This window comes from Zonotrichia albicollis, chromosome 14 (assembly GCF_047830755.1).
Source record: "Zonotrichia albicollis isolate bZonAlb1 chromosome 14, bZonAlb1.hap1, whole genome shotgun sequence".
Taxonomy (NCBI): Eukaryota; Metazoa; Chordata; class Aves; order Passeriformes; family Passerellidae; genus Zonotrichia; species Zonotrichia albicollis.
Window position 1 is genome coordinate 12,521,115 of NC_133832.1, and position 22,186 is coordinate 12,543,300.

The window sequence follows — 22,186 nt, forward strand, 5'->3', positions numbered from 1 at the left end:
ATTATAACCATTTGTTTCAATGCCATGTAATGTTCTTTAGCTGAAATATTGTTCTTTTAAGTGAATATGACTTTCCAAATAGGGTTCTGTTGCCACAGTCCTACCTTACAAATGTCCCCATTGTGTGACACTGTATGGGGAGCACTTTCCTTAGTGGGAATCTGAAAATGGGTCAGGACACTGTGTGCCTACCACTGTGTGGTAAATAATATTGAATGTACTGTCAGCTTTCCAGAGGTACTGCAGGGTCTTTCTAACACCCTCCCAAAACAGAGGAGGTTCAGCCATGCGAAAATCGAAGGACAAGCAACAGATGTGTTGTACAGGCAAGAATTATTTATTAAAAGTTCCCAAGACAATAAAGATTATAAAGTAATGGTTATAATAATAGCTTAGTTCCTCTCTTGCTAGGATTTCCATTACATATTAATTCTATTATTAAAACTTAAAATTGTTTTATTTATGATCCTGTTTTCTAAGGAAACACCTATTGATCAAAACAGGCCTTGCTTTATCAAAAATTCAGAGCATTATCCAGATCAGTGGTCAAGCTGGTTATATTAAACCAGATGGTGTTTTAACAGTAGCAGACACAAAGTGATGTGTCCAGCAAGAGGGAAAGCCAGGCACAGCTACAAAGTGTACCCCAAAAACCTGGAGCACCTTCAGGGCTGCAGGGGTGAGAGCACTTGATGGTGCTCTGCCAGTGGAGCCACAGTAGTGCCTTGGTGCATGGCCAGGGTGCTCTTTGGCAGGATGGGGCTGTTGATGACAGCCTGTTGAAAGGGCTTAATATAGAAAAATATAATCTCTGTCCGGTAGAAGTGCTGGGAAGGTGCTTTTCTGGCAGAGTGTGTGGTGCTTTCACACTGAAGGGCTCGCTGACTGCCACTCAACAAGAGAAAACACAAACAGCAAGGTGCACACAGTACACAGTGCCCATGTGGTGGGGATGGTGCTGTGTCTGTCCCCTGGACTCTCCTGGCTGGACAGAGAGGACAAACATCAGCACGTGCCAGCCCTGAGCTCTGGCAGGGAGTGGCATCTGCAGTGTGCATTTACTTGGGGACAATAGGAGCAGGGTTGGCTTTTTGTTGTGCTGGCTGGAAGACCAGTTGATAGAAAGCTGCATTTTTCTTGTAAATTGGTGGAATAATGGTGTGTTTGGGGAGAATGTTGGATCTAGCACCAGGTATCTGATGAGGCTGTGTTAGAAACCTCCATCTGCTGTACAAGAGCACTTCAGTGTAAGTGTCAGAGCAGCAGCTCATCAGGGCTTGACTTAGCTGTGCCAAGAGTTATTTATATTCTTTCATTGAGAGCAAGGTCTACAAGTTGCTGTCCTGAGGAATCAGAAATTGGAATACAGGAAGATTTCTAACCAAAAGGTGAACATTGGATCAGTAAATTAAATTTAGTTATAAGAGGATAAACATACTTTGTCAGGCACTCCACCCTTCCTGTTCCCGCTGCTTTGGAGTGGTGTGGGTTGGTGATGTTGCCTTACATTAATGTAAAAGATTTCTGTGAGGCTGGGTGACTGTACCTGAGAATATCCACTCTGCCAAAAGAGAAAGTAGCTGTTAATTTAATGTATTTTCGGGTTTGGATAAACTATTTTGTTTGGACAGAGGGAGTGTAGATTTTCCAAACTGCTTTTCCATCCTTTTAAGCAAAAAATCGTGAGGAGAATAAAACCACAAAGACCATGCATTAAGTCTTGAGGTCATTCTTGCTGCAGTTAAATGGTTTGAGTTTAAGAATAATAATAATTATTATTACAATAATCACTATTATTACATTTTATTTCATATTAAATATTAATGAAAATAATTTCCAAAATGGTGATATCTTTACCTAATTTGTGTGCATTTTGTCCAGTTCTTAAAATTACTCATTTCAAGAAGCAGAGTTTAAATATGTTCTGTTCAAGGACTGTAACCAAAGGCAGGTACGCCAAATTCCCACATAAAAAACTGTCATTTTCATTTAAAATAGCTCAAAAGTGCCATTTAAACCACTCAATTCCACCCAAGTTCATCATACTTGGGGTCAAAATTTTGACAGCAAAGCTGTCAGTTGTATCCTAAATTATACTTGTTTGATTTGTCTGCATTCAGGAAGCAAAATTAGAGGCATGAAGCACAATTTAATTGCGGATCATGTATGCAAGAGGAATGTTGTGAGTATGCAAGTGCAAAGTAACTGGTGTTTGCCAGCTGCTGCTGTGACTCTGCTCTGCTTGCAGACTGTTGACTGTGTATGTAATGATTTTTTCAAAGAATCAGTGATCATTGAGGCAGCAATAATTGGCACTGGGGAAACCTTTTAGCAAGTCTTCCCTAGCAGTTAGTGATGTGTTGATTTCACTGGCTTTTGAATAGCTAGAAAGTGCGCTAATTTTCAGTTGTGTAGTAGCACTTAATTAAAAATGCTATAGAGGCTTGGAGGGGTGGGCTCAGCCTTCGGTGAGATCCTGCTAAGTGAGCAGTGTGTACTGAGGAGCCTGAGAATGAAGTGCAGTCTCAGACTAACTCAGCTTGGGATTAACAGAAGCGCATGTCCAGCCCTGCAAGGTCTTTTCAGAACAGAGAACTGATTTATGCTCCTGCTAAACATCAAACATTTCCAGTGGCTGCAGGTCTTGGAGCTAAGGCTCAACCAAAGAATAAGCTTAGGGCTTGGATAGGGTTAGAACAGAGAGAAAACCTGATTTGTAGCTGTAATTTCATTTGACCAGGTACCAGTGTGGAGCAGCCTTGTGCATGGTGCTCAGGAGCAGAACTAAGCAGAAACAGGAAGTGCTTCTCTTAATTTTATTTTCAAAACACTTCTGTTGTCCTTACTCCTGCTTTCCTGGCCATAGATTTAACACAGAGTAGAGCAGAAGGTCACCCCTTTTCCTTAAGTATTGGTATAAAGCAAGTTGTACATGTGGATGAGTGAACAGGTTTGTTAAAAAGGAAAAAGGCAATAGATAAGGCTCTAGCTGCTGAAAGAAGCTCTTAGAACTTTAAATGTGTTTAAATTAGGAAGTTTTATGTGCTTGAATCTGAAACTTGAAAATGTAAAAGTCATTGCAGTCAATTTAGTTGCTTAATGAAATAACGAAAGCATCATATGAAATTATGCAAAACCAGGGGAAATTCAATATCCTGAAATCCTACACACAGATTAATCAAATTAATGGCAAGGTATAAAAGGACACATTTGGGAGATTATGAAGAAAGTCAGCTGCACAGAGTTTAAAGCCTTGGAAAGGGAAGACAAGCCATTGCTCAATGCTGTATGGCAATTTTCTCAGTATAGTAGTTAAATATAATATTTTGGAGGAAAAAAGTAATATTTTGGTTTTGCCTTTTTTAATGAAACCTCTGCAGTACATTTGTTTTAGCTTAGAGGAAGTTAAATAACCTTCAAAGACAGTGTCTTAATTTTCTGAAGAAAAATACATAAGTATGTTTTATATAGTACAAATGTCAGACCAAGGGGCTTCTATTTGTGGAGATATTTCTCTTCCATTTTGTTGAATTTTATTTTTTGTTTGTTTGTTTGTTCTCTTGTTTTTTGTTTATTTTGTTACATGAAATTGAATTTTATATTAATGTACAAACAGTTTCAGGCAACCAAGAACACACTTATTTTCCTTCATAAACCATTTGTCGGAAAAAATTAATGGGGCTCCTATCTTGAATATTTGAGAAGTTCTCAGTGTTCAAACTGTGTGAAAATATAATTGGAGTCTCCTAGTCTCCTTCTTCTCACTGTCATATTTAAACAAGAATAAACAATAAGTGAAAACGAATGAATTATTACCTGAGATGTGTGACATTTGGGAAAAGATTTAATATTTCCAAACTTATAAGAAAAGTTATGAATTAAAAAATGTACTTACCAAGTGTACCAGCAAAAAAGAACACAAAGAATCAGATACCTTACTGCCAAACTATTGCTCCCAAAATTTAGGGACTTGGAACTCAGGTGCCAAATTTACTCTCCTCAGTGACAGGCTGCTGTGCCAGCACTTAGACCACAGAAAGTCAGGAGACAAAAACCATGAAGGATCTTGATAAATAGCAGTATGACAATAATCAGCCCAAATCTGCTTGCCCTGAATGTGCTCATGTGAGACTGCAGCATCATCTCTCCAAGGAAATATCTCCAGTTGAAATTTACTTCACCAGAGGGACTCAGATTGGAAAGTTCCCCAGTCTGAGGGATTTTGCCTACTTTTAAAGGCCATTCTTCCCCTTCAGCAGTCCAAAAGACATCAGTTAAGATGAGACCAGGCCTTTATGTGAGGTCTGAGTTAAAGCACTGCTTTGCTTGGGGTAGAGAGGTTGTTCCCACCAGGGCACCTCGTCACAGCCCACATCTCATGGCTCTGTTCCTGTACAAAGTCCCTCAAGGAAGGGCTCCATCCCCACATCCATATGCTCGTGGCTTGTACTGGCACTGTACTGCCTCTCCTCTTCCCAGCTAGGATCCCTCATGTTTGTTTCCCAAAGCAGACATTTCAGTTTGTGATGTTGGTAAGTCATTGTCCTGAGAGACACAGGGAAATGGAAGGGAGGGGGAACAGGGCTTGTGCCATTAGAAGAATGGAAGGAGCACACTCTGTGGTTCTGTTTCCTCTCACCATAGTGCAAATCTGCAGATTTTTGAGCATTTCCTGGTGGATGCTTGTTCTAATCCAGATTTTTCAAATATATTGAGAAAGCAGAGGTGAGCACCAGGGAGAGACCTGTGCTTCTGTGAAAACTCTTTATCAAAGCCTGTTCCTTTTGACTAATAACAATCAGTGTACAAAAGAGGCATCTCTTGAGTTAAGGTTAGAATGAAAGAAAAGAGAATAAACAAGTTTCCTTGGATGCAGCCAAAGCTCTTTCCAAGCCAGTTTGCCCACCCTGGCCAGCTCAGGTCAGTCACAGAGAAGAGCCACAGCCACAATGCCAAGGTGAGCACAGGGGCTCCTGACCTGAGCTGCTGCTGCTTCTCTCATGGCTCACATCAGACTAGGTTAAATCAGGTTCTTTACCCTAAAAGATATGGCTGCAGAATAATCCTTGTTGTTCATTTCCATTCCAAGTAAGCATAAGTACTCTTAATAAGTCCTCACAGAGCTGTGGGTGTTGTGCTGCTGGGAACTGGGCTCTCAGGTAAAGCTCCCATTGCCTCAGAGGAGTTCACTTATTATTAAAGGAAATATCAGAATGCCAAAGGTGGAGAGATGGTGTTTTAGAATAGGCATGTTTGTAAAATCTGAGAGGAAAATACTGGCGAGGAAGATGGGGGGAGGAAATACTCTGTTAGATATCTGTGTATTGAAAGTGACAACACCTAATACTGCTAGCAAGAAAATTTATCATGTGTTAAATTAATGTTCTGTATTATGGGATGCTTTTATATAGCAATTTAGTTTTCTTGGTGAAGTTTTGTATTGAGAAGTAATAAAGAAAATTCTAGTGTAAAATATGCTACCTTCAACATTCATAAAACACACTGTACTTTAAAGGACCCAATCCTGTTCATATCCACAGAAATGGAAGCTTTGCCATTGACTTCTGTGGAAGCAAGGTCAGCTACAAAATGATCAATTAAATAGGATTCCAAGTATGATTTATTGTGCTCATGATACTCATTTTCACCCCATTAGTGTTCCTTTTCCTTAGTGTGACCTTCAGTCTTGCATAGTGAAATGCTTATTGCTCCAAACCATGACCTAACAGCTTGAGAATACAACTGATAAGGCAATGATCTGAGTCAAACAAGATAGTGCCCATGGGCAGGAGCTTCTTGTACAGTACACTGGACTCCTGGCCTCCACCTTGTAATGATTGTGGACCTTCTCCCAGTATAAAATCTCTGTAATTCTTATAAATCAGGAAGTTTAGGTTCAGGTTTGAACCTGCCTGCCCATGGAATGGGTTCCTTGTTTTAATTTTCTTGTTTTCTTGTTTAATTTTCTTGTTCTTGCTTATTGTATGAAATTGTCTTTATCTCAGCCGTGAGTTTCCTTACTTTTACTCTTCTGATCCTCTCCCCAGTCCCAAAATGGGAGGAGTAAGCAAGTGACAGTGTGAGTGTGAGTTGCCAGCTGGGGTTAAACTATGACACTAAACTATAGAATCCAGACAAATATTTTCTAGGCCTGGAATTAATGTTAGTTTTCTTTTTCAAAGCAAAATAACAACTTTGGACCTATCAAATGGAAAACAAGCAAAGGAGGAACAGGAATTCAGTTACAAACCACCTATATCACAGACCTGGGAAATCTTGATTTCCATTTTCCATTGAAAGACAGCGGTGTTTGATGTTGCTGCAGTGACAGATGACACCCTATACTGTACTTCTTCTGTTGCTGTTGGAATTGTGTATTTAGTGAATTAGTCATGATTGATGATAGTGTTTTAAGGACTTGCTAGTTCTTCCTGGGAAAAGATGGCATATTTTAGCAATATTAATGGTTTGAGACTTAAGGATAGCAACATATATTTTTGCAATCTTTCAGCAGCAAAGCCACAATTTATACAAATGGATTCACTCTGTCTTTAGCTCAAGCAACTCTGACAAAAGATGTCATTTGAAGTAATGTTGCTCATCATTCATAGATATGAAAGCTTAAGGGTCCATTGCTTGGATATGAAAGTGTGCTGCAGTTTTCTGCTTCTTTTAATATCAGTATATGGTGTTAATGATACTTCAACTATTTTAAGCAGCTCCAGTTGAGACAAAGAGAACAGAAAGGTGCTTATTTGCCATAGAAAGAGATACACTAACTTGGGAGTATGTAGAAAAGCAGCATTCCAGCAACAACTCAGAATTCCCTAAATGTCAGCTCTGCAGCAGTTAAAAAATAGTGCTAGTGTGTTCAGCCAACATTGCCAATTTATGGCACAGTACAGTATATTAGATCCCTTTACAGCACCTTGGTAAGGAAGCACATCATTGCAGAATAATACCAAGGGCTGGGAGAGGTCTCTGGCTTGCTCTGGTGTATTTGCTGAAGTGCAGCCCAATCCTGCAGTTGCATTTGAATGCTCCCTGTGGTTGTGATATCAGAAATGCATGCATGGGGACCCATTGCAGGATGGGCAACAGACAACAAAAGCATGGTACAAAAGATAGTATTTAGACACAATCTGAGAGCAATAACAGATTAGACCGACATTGTGCCGTAAAAGAGTGTCTTACAGTGCTGCTGCACTGTGCTTTTGCTTCTGTGATCCAGCCCTTTTATGATGCTACGATGCTTTTACTAATTAAAAAACCCAACACAACAGCTAAACAAACAACCACCAGCTCTTCCTTTCTGTATTTAAACCTCTGGTTCTCTAAAGAGCATTGATATCATGTAGTTTGCAGATAAGTGATAGATCCTTATATAGTGCCATATTAAAAGTGAGCTGACACACAAAGATTTTCTTTATTTACTAATTGAAATCTGTGAGACAAAGTGCTAATATTTCCTATCTCTAATCCTGTATTTAGATTATCTCTATAATACCCTCTTAAAATAGTTTGTTCTGTAATTATTAATCCAGATATTGTTCACCTCCTGAAAAACCGTCATCCTCTTTAGCTATGCATCTCACGTCTTTCAGTTTAAGGCCTTGCCTTACATCACTAGAAAAGAGACCTTAGAATTGAAATAAAACACTTGCTGAACAAGGCAATCTTTTTTACCTGTAATAAATAAAAAGGTGTTTGATAGCTGTTGTGCATCAGAAGGAGTTGATGGGCAAGTATGTGTTGATTAGAGAGAACTGAATGTGGTGGATAATGTATCTCAGAGCAGACACCAATGTGGAAAAAAAATTCAAATGGGGCTAGGTGGTAGGTAAAACAATTACACGTGCCTGGGCAGGTTATGACACTCAGTGTATGAAGAACATGATAAGTAATGAAGTCTTTACTGTTTCCTGCCCTGCCACTGCTGAATTTGTGCTCAGCCAGCCTCTCCATCCACCAGCCTTCCCATCCTTTAGGACTGAAGTATGGTAAGAAATTTATAGGTTTTATTTGGAAGGAATTTTGTGGCTTTTTGGGGTTTTTTAATCCTCAGATTTTTCTTTTATTTTACATTGCAACAAAATCCTAAATTCACAAAACTCCTGTCATAGAGGCATGTCTGACAAATGCTGAGTGAGAATGCTGTTTCAGAAAGAAATAGAAGTTTCACAGTGGCCTGACTGGAAAATTGGAGGGGATCTTCTTTAAATATCTTTATTGCTTTAAAATTGTTCCATGAGCTGGGGCAGTAACACTACATAATCACACAGAAGACATAAAATGACTGTCAAAATAGTATGTTGAGTTTCAATTGAATGATGTATTTTAAATGTAATGGCAGTTACTACTCAGAGCAGATTGAATAGTCTTGTTCTCCTGTTGAAAATGTCAAAGCAAAATCTTAAATTGCTTCAACACATGACAAACAGAAGACACTTTGAACAGGAGAATGAAGAGTCAAGCAGGTTCCTTACAAGAAGCTGACACATTTTCGTGAGAAATTTCTCAGAGTTTTGCATTCCTGGTGCAAAACTCTTATCTGTCTGCTGGGAAAAAAAGCAGCAGAAAAGCTAAAAGATGGGTAAGGACTGTTCCTCTGAGAGCAGCACAGCAATGCAGAAGCTGAGCAAAGGGGTCTCTGTTTTGGGCTGCTCCACCAACTCTGCCCAGGTGGCTGAGGGACAGGAGCAGTGCTGGTGTCTGTCCTGGAGCTCGGTGGTCATGACAGGAGGATAGAAAACCCCTCTCAGGAGAGTGTTTGTGTGCAAGGGATTCAGGCAGAGGCAGGTGGAGTGTCTGGGTATTGGGGCAGCCCTTTAGTGTCGTGCCCATGCACCCTCATGGGGAGCTTGTGCTGCCTTTTCCACTAGGGCTGGGGGAGCAGCTTCCCCTTCCTGCAACTTTGGGTGTATAAGCCTTGGCTGAGAGGATTTGTTAATAAAAATAGAATTGGTTGCTCTCCTCTTTTTCCACTTGATGATTTTTGGCTCTTTCATTTTTTTTTTCTATTTTTCTCTTGATTTAAAGATTATCTTCATCTTTTAATAAAGGATGGAGGAAATATACTGAAGGATTAAATCCTTATCTGCAGCCATTTGAAGTGCCTGTGGGACTGTTTAATCTCACATTTCAGAGGATTTGGAAGCTAGGCCTCTCTGCAGTTTCTGCTGTATACAGTATAAATGTGCTCAAATTGACCTGTGGGACAGGTGCAATCCATGGCTCACTCTCTGACAAGTTTATTTTGTACTCCTCTGATAAAAATGTCTGGTGTGTTGACAACCTGCTTCACAATGATTATATTGATTCAAAACAAGTAAAGTCCCAATGACCTTTATGACTTCACTGTTTTCCATTGCTTTTAGAATTGCCTTGAAGTCTTTGAACAGTTTCACTGGGCAGTTCATTTGTTCCTCTCAGCTGTGCTGGGTGTCACTCACTGGGCTGGTCAATGGGGCTGTCCAGAGATGCCCCAGTGGGCACTGGAATGCAAATCCTCAGTCATTTTCGTTAATGGATCCCTGTGCAGCCTTTAGTCACGTTCCTCTTGGAGGTTTGCCTGCAATTCTTTGCATCCCCACTGATCAGTAAACATTTTCAAGTAATATGGTAGTCTTAAAATATCACATTTACTGTTGAATACTTGCCCTATGCAAACCTGATGCAGTGCTTGGCACATGTTTGGTGTATTTTTGTGAAAAAGAAATTGCATTCTTGGATCAGAGACACTTTCCTTTGTTTGATAGTAGTTGATACTGAAAGGTTCAGGTCCCAGGCTGATCACCAGGGGTTATTCTGCTTCCCATCAGCTGCTAGAAACTCTGATGTAAGTGGTAAAAGGCAGCAGAGCTGACTCTGAAAATGGGTCGTCCCGCCAGAGATTTCTATGGATGCTACTTTTTTAGTTCATTCTTTTAAATCCTTTTCCTCAAATAAGATGACAAATTTCCTGGGATAACTGCCTCCTTCATTTCTTAAAGCATTGTCTTTCATCAGAAGATTTACATTTTCTTGATCTTTGGTCATGAGGCAGGATAAACAATAGCAAGTGTATGTATGAGTTCCTTATATTATGCCTGCTTTTATTCATTTTCCTGCTCATCCAACCAATAATGACATGATTCGCCCCAATTTTTTTCTTAATGATGCTCAATGTGCTTAGTGAGTATACAATTCAAAACGTCTTCCATGGAAAGACTGAAAATATAACAGACAAACCTGGTAGAGTATATTTTGCAGCTTTTGAAGGCAAATTAGAGACAAAGAACCTACATAAATATTGCATAAATATTTTTTGAAAAGGTTTTCCTTGTCAAGTAAAGTAACATTTTTCATCACTGTAACAATCTTAGGAAGCCAGGGTGCTAATCCAAAGAATGCATCAGAATTAATAGACCAGATAGGGCAGGTGAAACCTTCTCATTAGTCCCCAACAGAGCAATATCAATTGGCAAGAGGTGACGTAACTGAAGTTTCATGTTTCTTACTTGTGAATATAATTAATCTAAAAGACCTATAGTTAAAATTTCATCTATTTTTTTTTTTTTGTATGGCAGTTTTGCAATTATAATGACCCTGCTGAACATCAAAGCTGTTTGAGCTGTCACACTGTGCAACATCTAAAATTGTCCAAAAATACAAGTTTTAAATGGTTGCTACTGCCTTTGAGACTTAAAAGAAATGCATTTTTAATGTCATTCTTCCGTAGTTCTGTCCTTTTCTTGGAAAAGCTGCCCAGGGTTGTTTGTTCTGCAGTCAGGGTTTGATCTGGGCTGTCTCAGGGCACAGGTGAGCCATGAGGTTGGCTGAAAAAGCAAAGAGGTGGCAAAATGGCACTGGCTCTTCCTTCAGCAGTTTGTGGTGAGCACTGCTGGAAGCTGCTCTTGAGCTTGGAGATGGCTTTTCCTCAAAAAGAGTGTTTTGCCTACATATGGTACTATAGGTGCTTAAAACTTAGTTCATTTTATATTCATTGTCCACAATAGTTCTCTACTGATACACTATCTGCACCTAGTACAAGTTTTTTAGCTCTGGAGGATAATGGATTGCTTTGAGTTTTGTTAAAACAGTGCATAAAATGCTCTCTGTGGTAATTCATGTGTCTGGGGTTGTGCTGTGGTGCAGTACCTCACCGTGCACAAGTGGTCAAATTGATCATGGAATATTAATGGCTTGTGGACTGCAGGCTTTTGGTAGCCTGGCTTCAGGTTGACAAGAATGATAGCTTTCATTTGCATGCAGAGTCCAGCTGTTCCTTTAAGATGGATGAAGGGACCTGGCTTCATCTGTCACCACTTCTTTACTTTCTTATAAGACAGAAAGAAAAAAGAATTAAAAAAGCCAAACCATAAAATGTCATAAAATGTTCTTTGCAGATCTCCTTGAAATAGAGGGTAATTTCAAGCATCTTATTTCTGCCCAGAGTCCAAGAGAAACATTTTGAGCGCAGATGAAATTGTGTCCTTTGTGCTAAATACACTCTGTTCATTAAATAAAGCACACTCCATTTGAGATTTTCATGAATTACATTGAAGGAAAATGTAATTTACATTTAGTAAGAACTTATTACACTTTTTTCCTACTTCAGAGGAAACTCATGCTTCATTCTTAAAAGCAAGCTGCATGATCTACATTTAGGAAAGGAATAAAATGATCACAGGAATCATTTTGGCTGGGAAAGAACTTTGCATAATCTAACACAATCTGTGAAATTTAGAAATGCAGTGAAAGGAAAGGTGTGTTGGCAAGTGTAGGAGTGAGGAAGCTTGATAACATCACACAGTGAAAGCCCTGCTAGCACAGAATTCTTCTGCTTTCCAGCACCCACCTTGCAATGACTCTAGTGACAGCACCAATGGTAACCCCTGCCATCAGTGCTACTGAATGTTTCACATCAGGAAATGCTAACAGTCAATGCCATGGGCATTTAACACGTATATTGCAGTCGTGTTAAGTGTTCAGCCCTGTTGTAATTACTTTGTGATAGGCACCTTGTGGGATTTTGCCATCTGTGCTTCAGTAATGTGCAATCTGTGCTATTGTTTCTACTCCACTTCACCAGAGTCCTGAGCCGTACTCTATTGCATAAGTTCCACCAATCTCACCAGTTTCTTTTCCACAGCCCTATGTTACTTAATTGCCTTGTGAGAAGGTGGAAGAAGGTCCAGCACAAAAGATCCCAAACCAAAAATCTAGTTAATCTCTATTTCTCTTAACATGTTCATGAATTCAGGAGAGTTCATCTAGCACCTTCTCTCCAGAGCCATTTGGCTCTCTCTGAGCACTCTGATAGCATCCCATGTGCAATAGATGGAGACAGGTGAGGAGACAGCCAGCAAGACTCCTTATTCAGAAGTGATCTTGCCCATGGAATGATTAGCTGCTCCTAGTAGTTCTAAATAGTCACCATGGGTTACAAGGTCATGCCTGCAGCAGAAGCTGCTGGAGCAGCTGGGTAAGAACAGGACAGGCACAGCCATTTGTGCAGGATTTTCACTGCTCTCAGAGTCAAGGGAGCTGCAGTCATGGCCAGCTTCCCCTTGGTGCCAGTAGCATGACCTGTGAAACACAGGTCTGTTCTGAGTCATTAAGGACTTAATGGGTTAAAATCAAAACCACCGGTAATGAACCAAGATCATTGCAGTGCCTCAAAATTCATTTCCCCTGTGAGCTGCATTTCAGCATGGACACATCATCCTGCTGAAAGCTGTGATTGTGTTATCCTTCTCTCAATGTCATAAAAAGAATTCCAATTATTTACTGCTAATATAAAAATGCTAAACCCCTTTTTGCAGAAAATGTCCCCCAGAGTCAGTCCTAACAGTGCATTAAGGCACTCTTGATCCTAGGTATGGTTTTCAAAAAGTAGTGTTAATGGTGGTAGTAGCCAAGAGGAGGCATCCAGCTGCTGAATCATTCCATAGCATTTTCCCAAAAGAAGCATTTCCTGCTTGAATGGTAATAAATAGAAAAAACTCTTTGTCACTGGCTAATGACTCCTGACTTCCACACAATTTCTGCATTTACTAAGTTGGAGTTGTTTTAGAATAAGCATTGTGTTTATTTTCAAAGATGGAGATATTTATCCTTAGACAACATCTCATTGCAGTGGCTTTATTTCTGTTAGAGCAAACAACAAATGGAGGTGCAATCATTTTGTCAGCTTAAACTGAGAGGAAGGAAATAACACAATAGGCAACTGATGGAGAAGTGTGTTTTGACTGACTGGTGGAGCACACTACAATAGAGCTAATCAGGAAAGAGGGTCCTTGTATAAACACAGCCTCACAAAATTGCATTTTTATGAATGAGTTGCTTCATGTGATTTCCTACTACTTTTCACCTTGTGTGGTAATTTTCTACTGTGCCAAGAAAATGAAAAGCAATGGTTCTCATCTGGTAGCAGGACTTGCTAGTCATAGTGTGTTAGAGGTTGAGTCCACAAAGTCCAAGTGAGAACCCTTGTCTTTTTAAACAAGCTTTTAACCCTTCAAGTGAAGAGTTCATTCCTTGTCAGCCTAACTACAGCTGTCACATTTCCATTTATATTTGCGCAATTGGCTCTCACATTTGCTTCGTTGTAAGCAGACATGAAAGATAAAGCAGTAGCAGGTCAGGCCTGAAGCATTTGACTGCCAGCCTCTGAGAAACCTCTTGGCACAAGCTGGAATTTCAGGTGAGACAAAAGGAGTTAGGTACATATCTTTTTAAAAGGTAAAATGCTGAGCTTCTCATAGCAACATATGCCCTCTGGTTAATATATTGATTGAGAGCTTTGTATGCAGTTAGTTCTGTTGTAATCTGTGGTGTGCAAGTTGCAGTATCACTGCCAAGGTTTGTTTTTGCCAAAGTAGATCTAAGCCATGTCTGGAAGCATATGTATTTGAACTGGGAGTGAACAAAAGCTTAACTTTGGGTATGAGCTATATTCAGATTAAGGATTTGGCATGCAGTTATTTGCCCCAGAGGATGCATTGAAACAGATCTGTTCTGCTGTCAAAAGGTTAGCCAGATTCTTGATTGAATGATACTAGAGGCACTGTGTTAATTAATGGTGGGAAAATGCCAGATCTTTTGATTGAAGGAAGTAGGTTGGCATACAATTGTCTCATAGAAGCTTTGAAACAATTTTGCTAGATTCCCTGCATTTTGTCTCATGTTTAGATAATTTTTCATTTCATCATTGCAAATTATATGAGCAAATGTCCAGGAGGTGCATCAATAGCAAAATTATAGAACAGCAAATGTACTTTGGGTGCTTATCTCAAGAAGAGGGAAGTCATTATCCACCACTAGGAAGAAGAAAGCTGGTCCCCAGGATTTGACAGTTCCTAGCCACATGGGAGTTAACATTTTAGCTCCCTTCTAAGAGTTATCTGGTCTGGAAAACACTCCAGCTGTGCTGAGTGGCCCACACACAAGAAAGAGGCCCTTCAAATCATAAGCAGCTGGATTTCAGTCATGACCCTGGTGCTGACTGGAGCAGTTCAGGGCCTGGAGCACAGGTGATGCCTGTTGGCTTGGGGCATGCCCTTTGCATGGCACAGGAGAAGGGAATCTGCATTCAACTCAGAAGTTGTGTTTAGGTGAGCCACTCAGAATACATAGTAAGAGACTTGAGTTCATCGTAGCAACAGTTTGGGCTCCCTGTCTGTCACTGTGGATGCTGTAAAAGCCTGACTGGAGTGGGGTGGGGGCTGTGAAGCTGCTGCAGAGGGAAGGTAGGAAAGAGTGTGGGGAAATAGAGCTGTGTCAAGTAACAAACTGTGAAGGAACTGGGGCTCACTGAGAAGCCTGATGGTTTTTCTAGCTGGTTATCACTGCTTTTCCCTGTGTAAAGATATCCTAAGGCTGTTTGTTTTCAACTGCTTTCTACTTTTTCAAGAGAACTCATTAGTGTGTCTGAATATGGAATGACAGATTTTTGAAGCAGTAGGGCTGTGGTGGGGGAAAAAAATGAGCCTTCAGACTCTGAGGCTTTACTGGCACTTAAAAGCAGGACCCGCTCCTTTCAGGCAGTCTTTTTCTTTAGTTGGTCCTGTGAGTAGCTAAACATTGACCTGTGCAGCACATCATGCTCTACTTTATCTGACAGAGATCACTGTATAACTAACTGGAGAGACCAAATCTTATACAGGTCTCTTCTCTGCCTTTCTGCAGCATTTCTGGTGTGACAGCATACTCCTTGTGATTATGACAAAGAGACAATAAAAACATCATGTATGCTGGGAAGGAAAATGCACCTGTATGACCAGCTGCAGAGGATCACATCAGAGTATTGATCTGTACAACACTGTCTCTTTAAAACTCTCATGGACAAATGGAGTGACAAGTGTTGTTGAAATCACAGCAATGTGATTATTGTCCTAAAGTTTGTGTTACTTTTGAATGAGGTGAATATGAGCACAGGAGGAAACAGCACTTTAGAAAGTTCCTGAGCAGTCTGGCTGCTAAACAGCCTCTGGCCATGTTCACCAGTCTCTTTTGGGAGGCACATGCATTGCCAGGTGCCTCTGGGTAAAGAAATGCCTTTCCAGTATGTCATCCAACACCTGTGACTTCCAGCCATGCCCCAGGTAGTGAGTGCTGTTCTCCTGGGACAAGGTAGAGAAGCCTCCCCTCAGTCTCAGTTCTGTATCCTCCATAAACAAATCCAGCCCGGGCAGTTCCAGCCTGGTCACTGGATGAAACCCTAGAATGATGAGGGAAGGCAAAGCAGCCCCTGAGGCTGCTGCATTGTCAGGCCAGTACCTTCCCACCTTCCCAAGGTGGGTCTGTCTAGGTGGCCACAGGAATTGCTGCCTTGGGAAGCTGATGTCATCCTTGTTCTAGTGCCTTCACCATGTAAGTGCTGCTGCTCAGAGCAGCCTGGGGACATGCCACATTCCATGGCATTTGGAAGGGAAAAATAAAAGTGTAGACAGCTGTATCACAGCTCTTCCCTTGACAGTTCATGAGGTGGATTCAGTTTCATAGCAGAATTACTGTCCCTTTGATAATAGGAAGAATATTTGCAGTACATTTAATTGTTTTAATTTCATGTAGCTTTGTGAGAGGTCAAATAACAGTTTATACCATTACTTTTATTAAATACATGTTGATACAGTAACAGCAGTAACTTTTTGTTCTTCTTTTCCTTGAGCAATGCTGCAAATCAGTGCCCCATGTCTATAAACTGTTCCTAGAATTAAAGAAACTTCTTGTAGAGGAATGGGAATTTGAATAAATGTTGGTTTTGGACTTCTGTCAAGTACAGAGATCATATAAGTCTAGAGCCCCTTGTAGCTGAAAATATCTGGCATTGCTTTTCTGTTTAAGAAGGATCAAAAGTGAATTTCATAAGGTGAATAAGTCATCTGATGTCTGCCCTCTAAAGTAAGATTAGCCTTTGTTTTCAGTAAGCACATCTGACATTGAAGAGCCAGCAGTTTGTTGCCTTCTCATCTCAAAATCCCTTTGGGCCATTTCAGTTCCTATGGAAAGAGCTTTGACAGGCTGCCGGTTCATTATGGTGATTACTCTCCAAGAAGAACATGGCAGACCATAACCATTTAAAATGTGACATGCAGGAGCACATTTAGGAAACTTCCAAATGTTGCAAGTAAAGCTGATGGAAACAGGGGGAAGCCCTGGTCAGATTGGGTTAGAAAGGGTGTAGGTGGAAATGGGATATGAAGAGAATATGAAGTAAGGAAAGCCTGAGCACAGTGGCACAGCATGGATGAAGATGCTCCAGCAACTTTTCTGCATATTCTGCAATGAACAGAGTACTATTTACTACCAGAAAATAAAAATAATAATATAAGAAAAGCATAAACGTAGCAAGAAAAGCCTGAAAAATTGAAGAAAAGGCTAAAGAAAAAAACCCCCTGCTGTAACTATACCAGAAACTGAAACTCTGAGGCTGTTGTGGATGTATAATTGGTTTGTAGGCTGACAATCGTTTATTTTACAATCTCTGTTCAAATAATTTCAGGTGATGGGTTTTAACAGGAAAACTTTGAAGGTAATTTTTAAATGTTTAATTTCATGTGGCGCAAGATGCTGTACTGTATTAAAAGCATTTCTCCCCATTTTTGGGAATACACAGTCGTTTATTTCAAGCTAAGCCAAATTTACAAAACCTATTTGCACAGTCTGGCCCTAAGTTTTCCAACAGGGGGGTGAAGCCTGTGCCTGCAGCTATGCTTTTTAATAGTTGTGTAATCTGCTTGCTGGAGCAGTCCCCTGGCAGGAGAGGCTGGGGTATTGTTTCCTGCTCTCAGATGGAGATATTTCTGCAGGAGGCAGGGTCCCCAGCAAGGCTTTGAGGAGAGGGCCTGGGTACCCCACCTGCTGGGGTGGGAGTCTGAGCTACTGTGGAGCTGCTGGGGTCCTTCAAGCACAATTATGTGCAATTTTTGTATATGTTGTTTTGGACAGGCATAAAGACATGTCGGGACTGGTCACACTGAGATAGATTTGTCTGTCACTTCAAATTCATTGTGTTAACTTTGCAATGTGAGGGTCTAAACTGCTTGTTCTACTTATTACATGTAAGCTAAAGTGAGAAGTAGAGTTTGTTTTGCTGCTTTGTGCTAAAATGTAATTCTTGAAACTGGTCATTTCTGTTGAGTCACGGCCACAAGGTAGGTGGTGACACATTGGCTGTGTAACAGCTGTACTATGTAATAAATGTTTACATGCCATCAAGTATACAAACATTTGATTGCTTACATGACAGAGCTTTTCTTTTGCAGCCCTTGGTCTCAATTTTTCCGTTACATCTTCTCATTTTCTTTTCTAGCTTTACTCACAGACAAACCTCCAAAGCCATTGTTCCCCATGGAGAACCAGCCAACTGTTATAGATGTCCAGCTGGGTAAGTCGTAAGTCCCCTTCTGGGAATAATAGATCCTAAACTTCCACTCTGGTAGCAGATGGGATAAATTGAAAGTGGTAAGAACGGTTTAGTGGTAGTTATTACATGCAAATCAATTTGCAGCTTCTCATTTATAACCGTAGAATTTACTGCCACGGCAATTTAAGGGAGTGAACATCAGGGAATGGCAGTACTAATTGGTTGCAATGGGTATTAAATATAAAACACTGATGCTTTTCTTAATATATGATTGGTAGAGTAAAATATGTCTATGTTGGTGCTGTATTGGTCAGTGATGTTCAGCCTAAGACAAATGTTCTCATAAAAGAAGTGCTGATTCTTTTAAAAGTTAGTGTAAAGCATTGCATTTCCAGGTTGTTCTGAGTGTGTACCAGAAAGGGCTTTTGACTAAAATGCTTGCATGCTTTTCTCACTCCTGTTATATATTCTTCTGTGAATGCACATCTCTGAATCTCAGCTAGCAGCCTCTATTTTCTGTCATGTTAGAAAATAATGTTTGAGAGTTCTGCTAACTTTGGAGAGCTGTAGGGCATTGTGATACTGAAAGAACTGTTCAGCATTGTGGTTCCAGGGGTTTTTTTCAGTGACTTGAAAATAGATTTCTAATTTTAAGAAGCAGAATTGGAGTTGCTGTTAAGGATTGTGGTGCCATGAGCGTAAATTACAAGAGATGTATTGCATATGGGGATTATTCACTCAGTGCTGAAACTGTGGCACTTTCCTTCTTGAGCTTGACTCTCTTCCTCCTTTATACCAAAGCTGTCTAGAATTTAGAGGTGGAACGGTGTTTAATGGCAAGCAGGGTCAGTGTGAAACATCTGAAGAGGGCTGGTGACATTGTGGTAAAGCTGTTTGTATTTGTGAAATTTTGCATACAGAGCTCTACTTGAGATGAGTACAAAGACACGTCTTTGCTCGTAAACCAGGTGCCAAACAGTGTCAGAGAAGCACTGTAGATGCTATGAAATATTTAAAAATAGGGCTTGAATTCTTGAATGTGAGAATAGAAATTATTTGTGACCTTAGTGAATGTTAAAGATTAGCTTTCTCTCATACACCTGAATTGACTCAGGAGTCTGTCAGGGCTTGCACAGGGAAGACAGCAGTGGATCTGGGCAGCAGCCAGTGCCAGATGAATTCTGCAGACAGGTGCATATCTGCATATTTAGGTTCCCCTCCACAGGCCTTGAATATCTGTAGCTGAACAGAAATTGCCCCTGAAAGAGGATATGAAATGGATCTGGAGCCATAGTTAAAACCCTACCTGAGTTACCAGCAAAACTCAGTCACTGAAGTTTGGATAAGCCAAAAGACTGAATTCAGTCTCCTGGTCTAACTTCTTAAAAGTCAACTTTCTAATGATTTCCTTTGGGAGCATGCTGTCCCTCTATACATCTGTGTAATAAATGCACTCAGAGGACACATCTTTGTTTCCTGCATTTTCATTTCAGCTTCATTTTCTCTTCCAAGTTCCCTTGTTCCAGCAGGACTCTGTTGGTTTTGCACTGAATTCTTTGTTGTTGTTGTTGTTTGCATGAAAATATTTTGTTCTGGCTGATTAAAAGGAGGTTTGATTAAAAAAATGAAAACAAACCCACTCCTCTCCATGGAGATGTGGCTCAGTAATAGGATTTTGGAATACCTCCAGAGGGAAATACAAATCTTGCATCTTTATATGCTGGAATGTAATCCATTAGTTGTCCCTTAAGATCAGGGAATTTACATATGGTGCTTTTTTTTTCTATATGTTAATGGGTTTGGTTATTGCCACTAAACCATATTCATATGACTGAACCTTAGCTTCTTTTGCAGTGATGTTTATTGATATCCCTCTTGATTTAACTTGTCAAATAGATAAAGCTGGAAGATTCTCAGGGAACACCTTCAATTCGTGGAGGCCACCAGCAGCTTGGGGCAGGAAGGCTGTGCTGGCCTCTGAAATGTGCTACAGCCTTGAGGGACTGGGAATTATTTGCTTGCACAATGCAAGGTGGGGAGAAGTTTTGTGTAAGGACCTATAAGGTCACTTCATTGAAATCTTGTTAAGCTCCTAGGTGTTTTGAAAAATTGATATTATTCGATATTTTATTAGACATTAAAAGGAAATTTCTGTGTTTTACGTGCCAATGGAGTCAAATCACCCAATATGCCTGATTTTTCAGTAGTTATGCAAGTATGAATATGTCACTAAGCTACAAAAGAAATTAGTTTAATCCATCTACTTGTTCTGCAGAGATTATTTTAGTTTTCTATTGGAAAGCTAATCTTTAAAGAAATAGCTGTCTTTCCTCTATAAATAGAGGAGATTAATAATTATTTACTGTCTTTATCTTTAATGATTAGCACAATGCAATGAAAAATCTCCCTGGGCCTCTAGGCAGTGCCCTAACTATTTAACTGCTTATTTGCCCTTACTGCAAAATTCAATATTCACCTTTTAGCTTTCAGATCTTACAGGAAGTTTTAGTGAAAACAGGTATGCATCATTCTTATTGACAGTGGATAAAAGAGCTCCTTCAGGCTTCAAACGTGGTCCAGAGCCTGCCTTGTTCTTCTTAAGGAGCAGGAATGTACTTTGTGTTTTCTGATTTTCTTTGGAATGTGACAGAGATCTAAAACCAATCCTGTCAAGATTAGAGAGAAGCAGAAACTGGAATTTGCTTCTTTTTTGTTTTTTGTATTTGCTTGTGGTGGGGAAACAGAGCCAGAGATGGGGGAGGGTTGACAGGAGGACAAAAGATCATCCCAGAGGAGAAATGGTCCAAAACAGTTTCACTCATTTGCTTTACCAAGTCAGATAATCATTTCATCTCTGGATAGACCTAGAAAATAATGACAGGTTTTTTTTAATTATTGTCCATTTACTGCTTTCTTTTTGAAAAAACAAAACTGGAAAAAAAAATTATGTTTTAGTTTTTTTTCCATTGAGGTCAGTGTTGAAATAGTTCTTGATTGTGTGGTATGTGATCCATTTAATCTTTCTCTACCTTGGTATTACAAATAATGTTTGTTCTTACTATATGTTTTGCAAATATATGGCATTACTCTGATAATAAAATGTTCTTCCTCAAAAAAAAATCTTAAATTATCTTCATGATAATAAAATATCAAATTTGATAGTACAGGCCAAAATACACAGCTCTTGTGCCCAGGAGATGGGGTGGTTTTTGCAGAAGGCCTTGCAGACCATCTCCCATGTGAAGCTCTGACTAGGAATTTATTGAAGTGTGTGCCAGTGTGATTCATATTGAGTTGTTCAAAGGCCCTTTTTTGGAACAGGAGCTTGCTGTTACTTTGACCGTATAAACCTAAGTGTGTTTATGGATTATTTGTGCCAAATCCCTGAGTTTAGAGAATTCCTTATGTGATTTAGAAGAGTAAAGATTGAGACCTCAGTCAGGTGTCTGGGGGCTGTGAGAGTAAGTTTTAAAGATCTGGTATCTGCTTTCACATACAGCTGCCTGACAGCAAGTGGAGCATGCTGTGCTGTAAGCCTAAAGATGACATGTCGGCAGTTGCTCTGCTGATTTCTTAATTCATTTGTTTCATTCTTTTCCAGCTAACTTTGTTCCCTCTTTGTGCTTTGAGAGCATGGAAAGAAGGAAAACCACTCCTTTGTGTTTTGATTATATGATTACAGAGTAGGTTTCTCCTCTGCATTTGCACAATTTTAGTGGCACCAAGAAGCCAAAATCCCACTGATCCCTGGAGCTGTTGTGCTGCCAGCTCTGAGCTGGTGTAGAAGCAGTGGGACAGAGGCATTTGTGGGAGAAAGGAAGCACAGTTGTGCTCTGCTGATTTTTGGCTGGACACAGATCTGTAAGATCTATATCTAGCCAGTCTATGTATAAGCAGCTGCCAGAGTTCTTTAGCTTGCACCATGGCTGCTATTTTTCATTTGTGTGTTTCACAGAGTAGCAAAGAAGCTAAAAATACAATATCAAAATAGATGCTAAATCTGTTAATTCTGTACCATTTTACAGTGAGTGCAGTGTTAAGTTAGTCTTCTTATGAATGAGTTAGTTGAGTGGAATAAATTTTGCATGTTTGGGTCTATATTAATTGAATATATAATTTGCATATCATTTGCTTTTCAGCTATGCTCTAGTTTTGCTTTCAGGTGTTTACTTAAGAAATGTAGCAGAAGTCTTACAAAACAAAGCAAGAATCCTCTGTGTTAATTAATTTACTGAACAGGAAGGATGTTAAGGGGTTTAACTCACTTTTTGCCATGCTAGTTTCTCTGTTTCTGAAGATGCTGAGGAAAGAAAACACATAGTTTATGAGGATTGT

At 39.9% G+C, this 22,186-nt stretch overlaps 1 protein-coding gene across 9 annotated transcripts in view; it reads left to right on the forward strand.

Moving 5' to 3' along the window:
* The window catches only part of IL1RAPL2 (interleukin 1 receptor accessory protein like 2), a 334,955-nt gene that overhangs the window by 220,759 nt on the left and 92,010 nt on the right, over positions 1-22,186 (forward strand). For 8 of the 9 annotated variants that reach the window (XM_074551346.1, XM_074551343.1, XM_014265274.3 and 5 more), the window contains one exon: positions 17,798-17,872. The exons of the other annotated variant lie outside the window; for it this stretch is intronic. In XM_074551346.1, the coding sequence (XP_074407447.1) occupies positions 17,798-17,872 (75 nt within the window). The remainder of the gene's footprint in view (positions 1-17,797; positions 17,873-22,186) is intronic. 9 annotated transcript variants of the gene reach the window in all.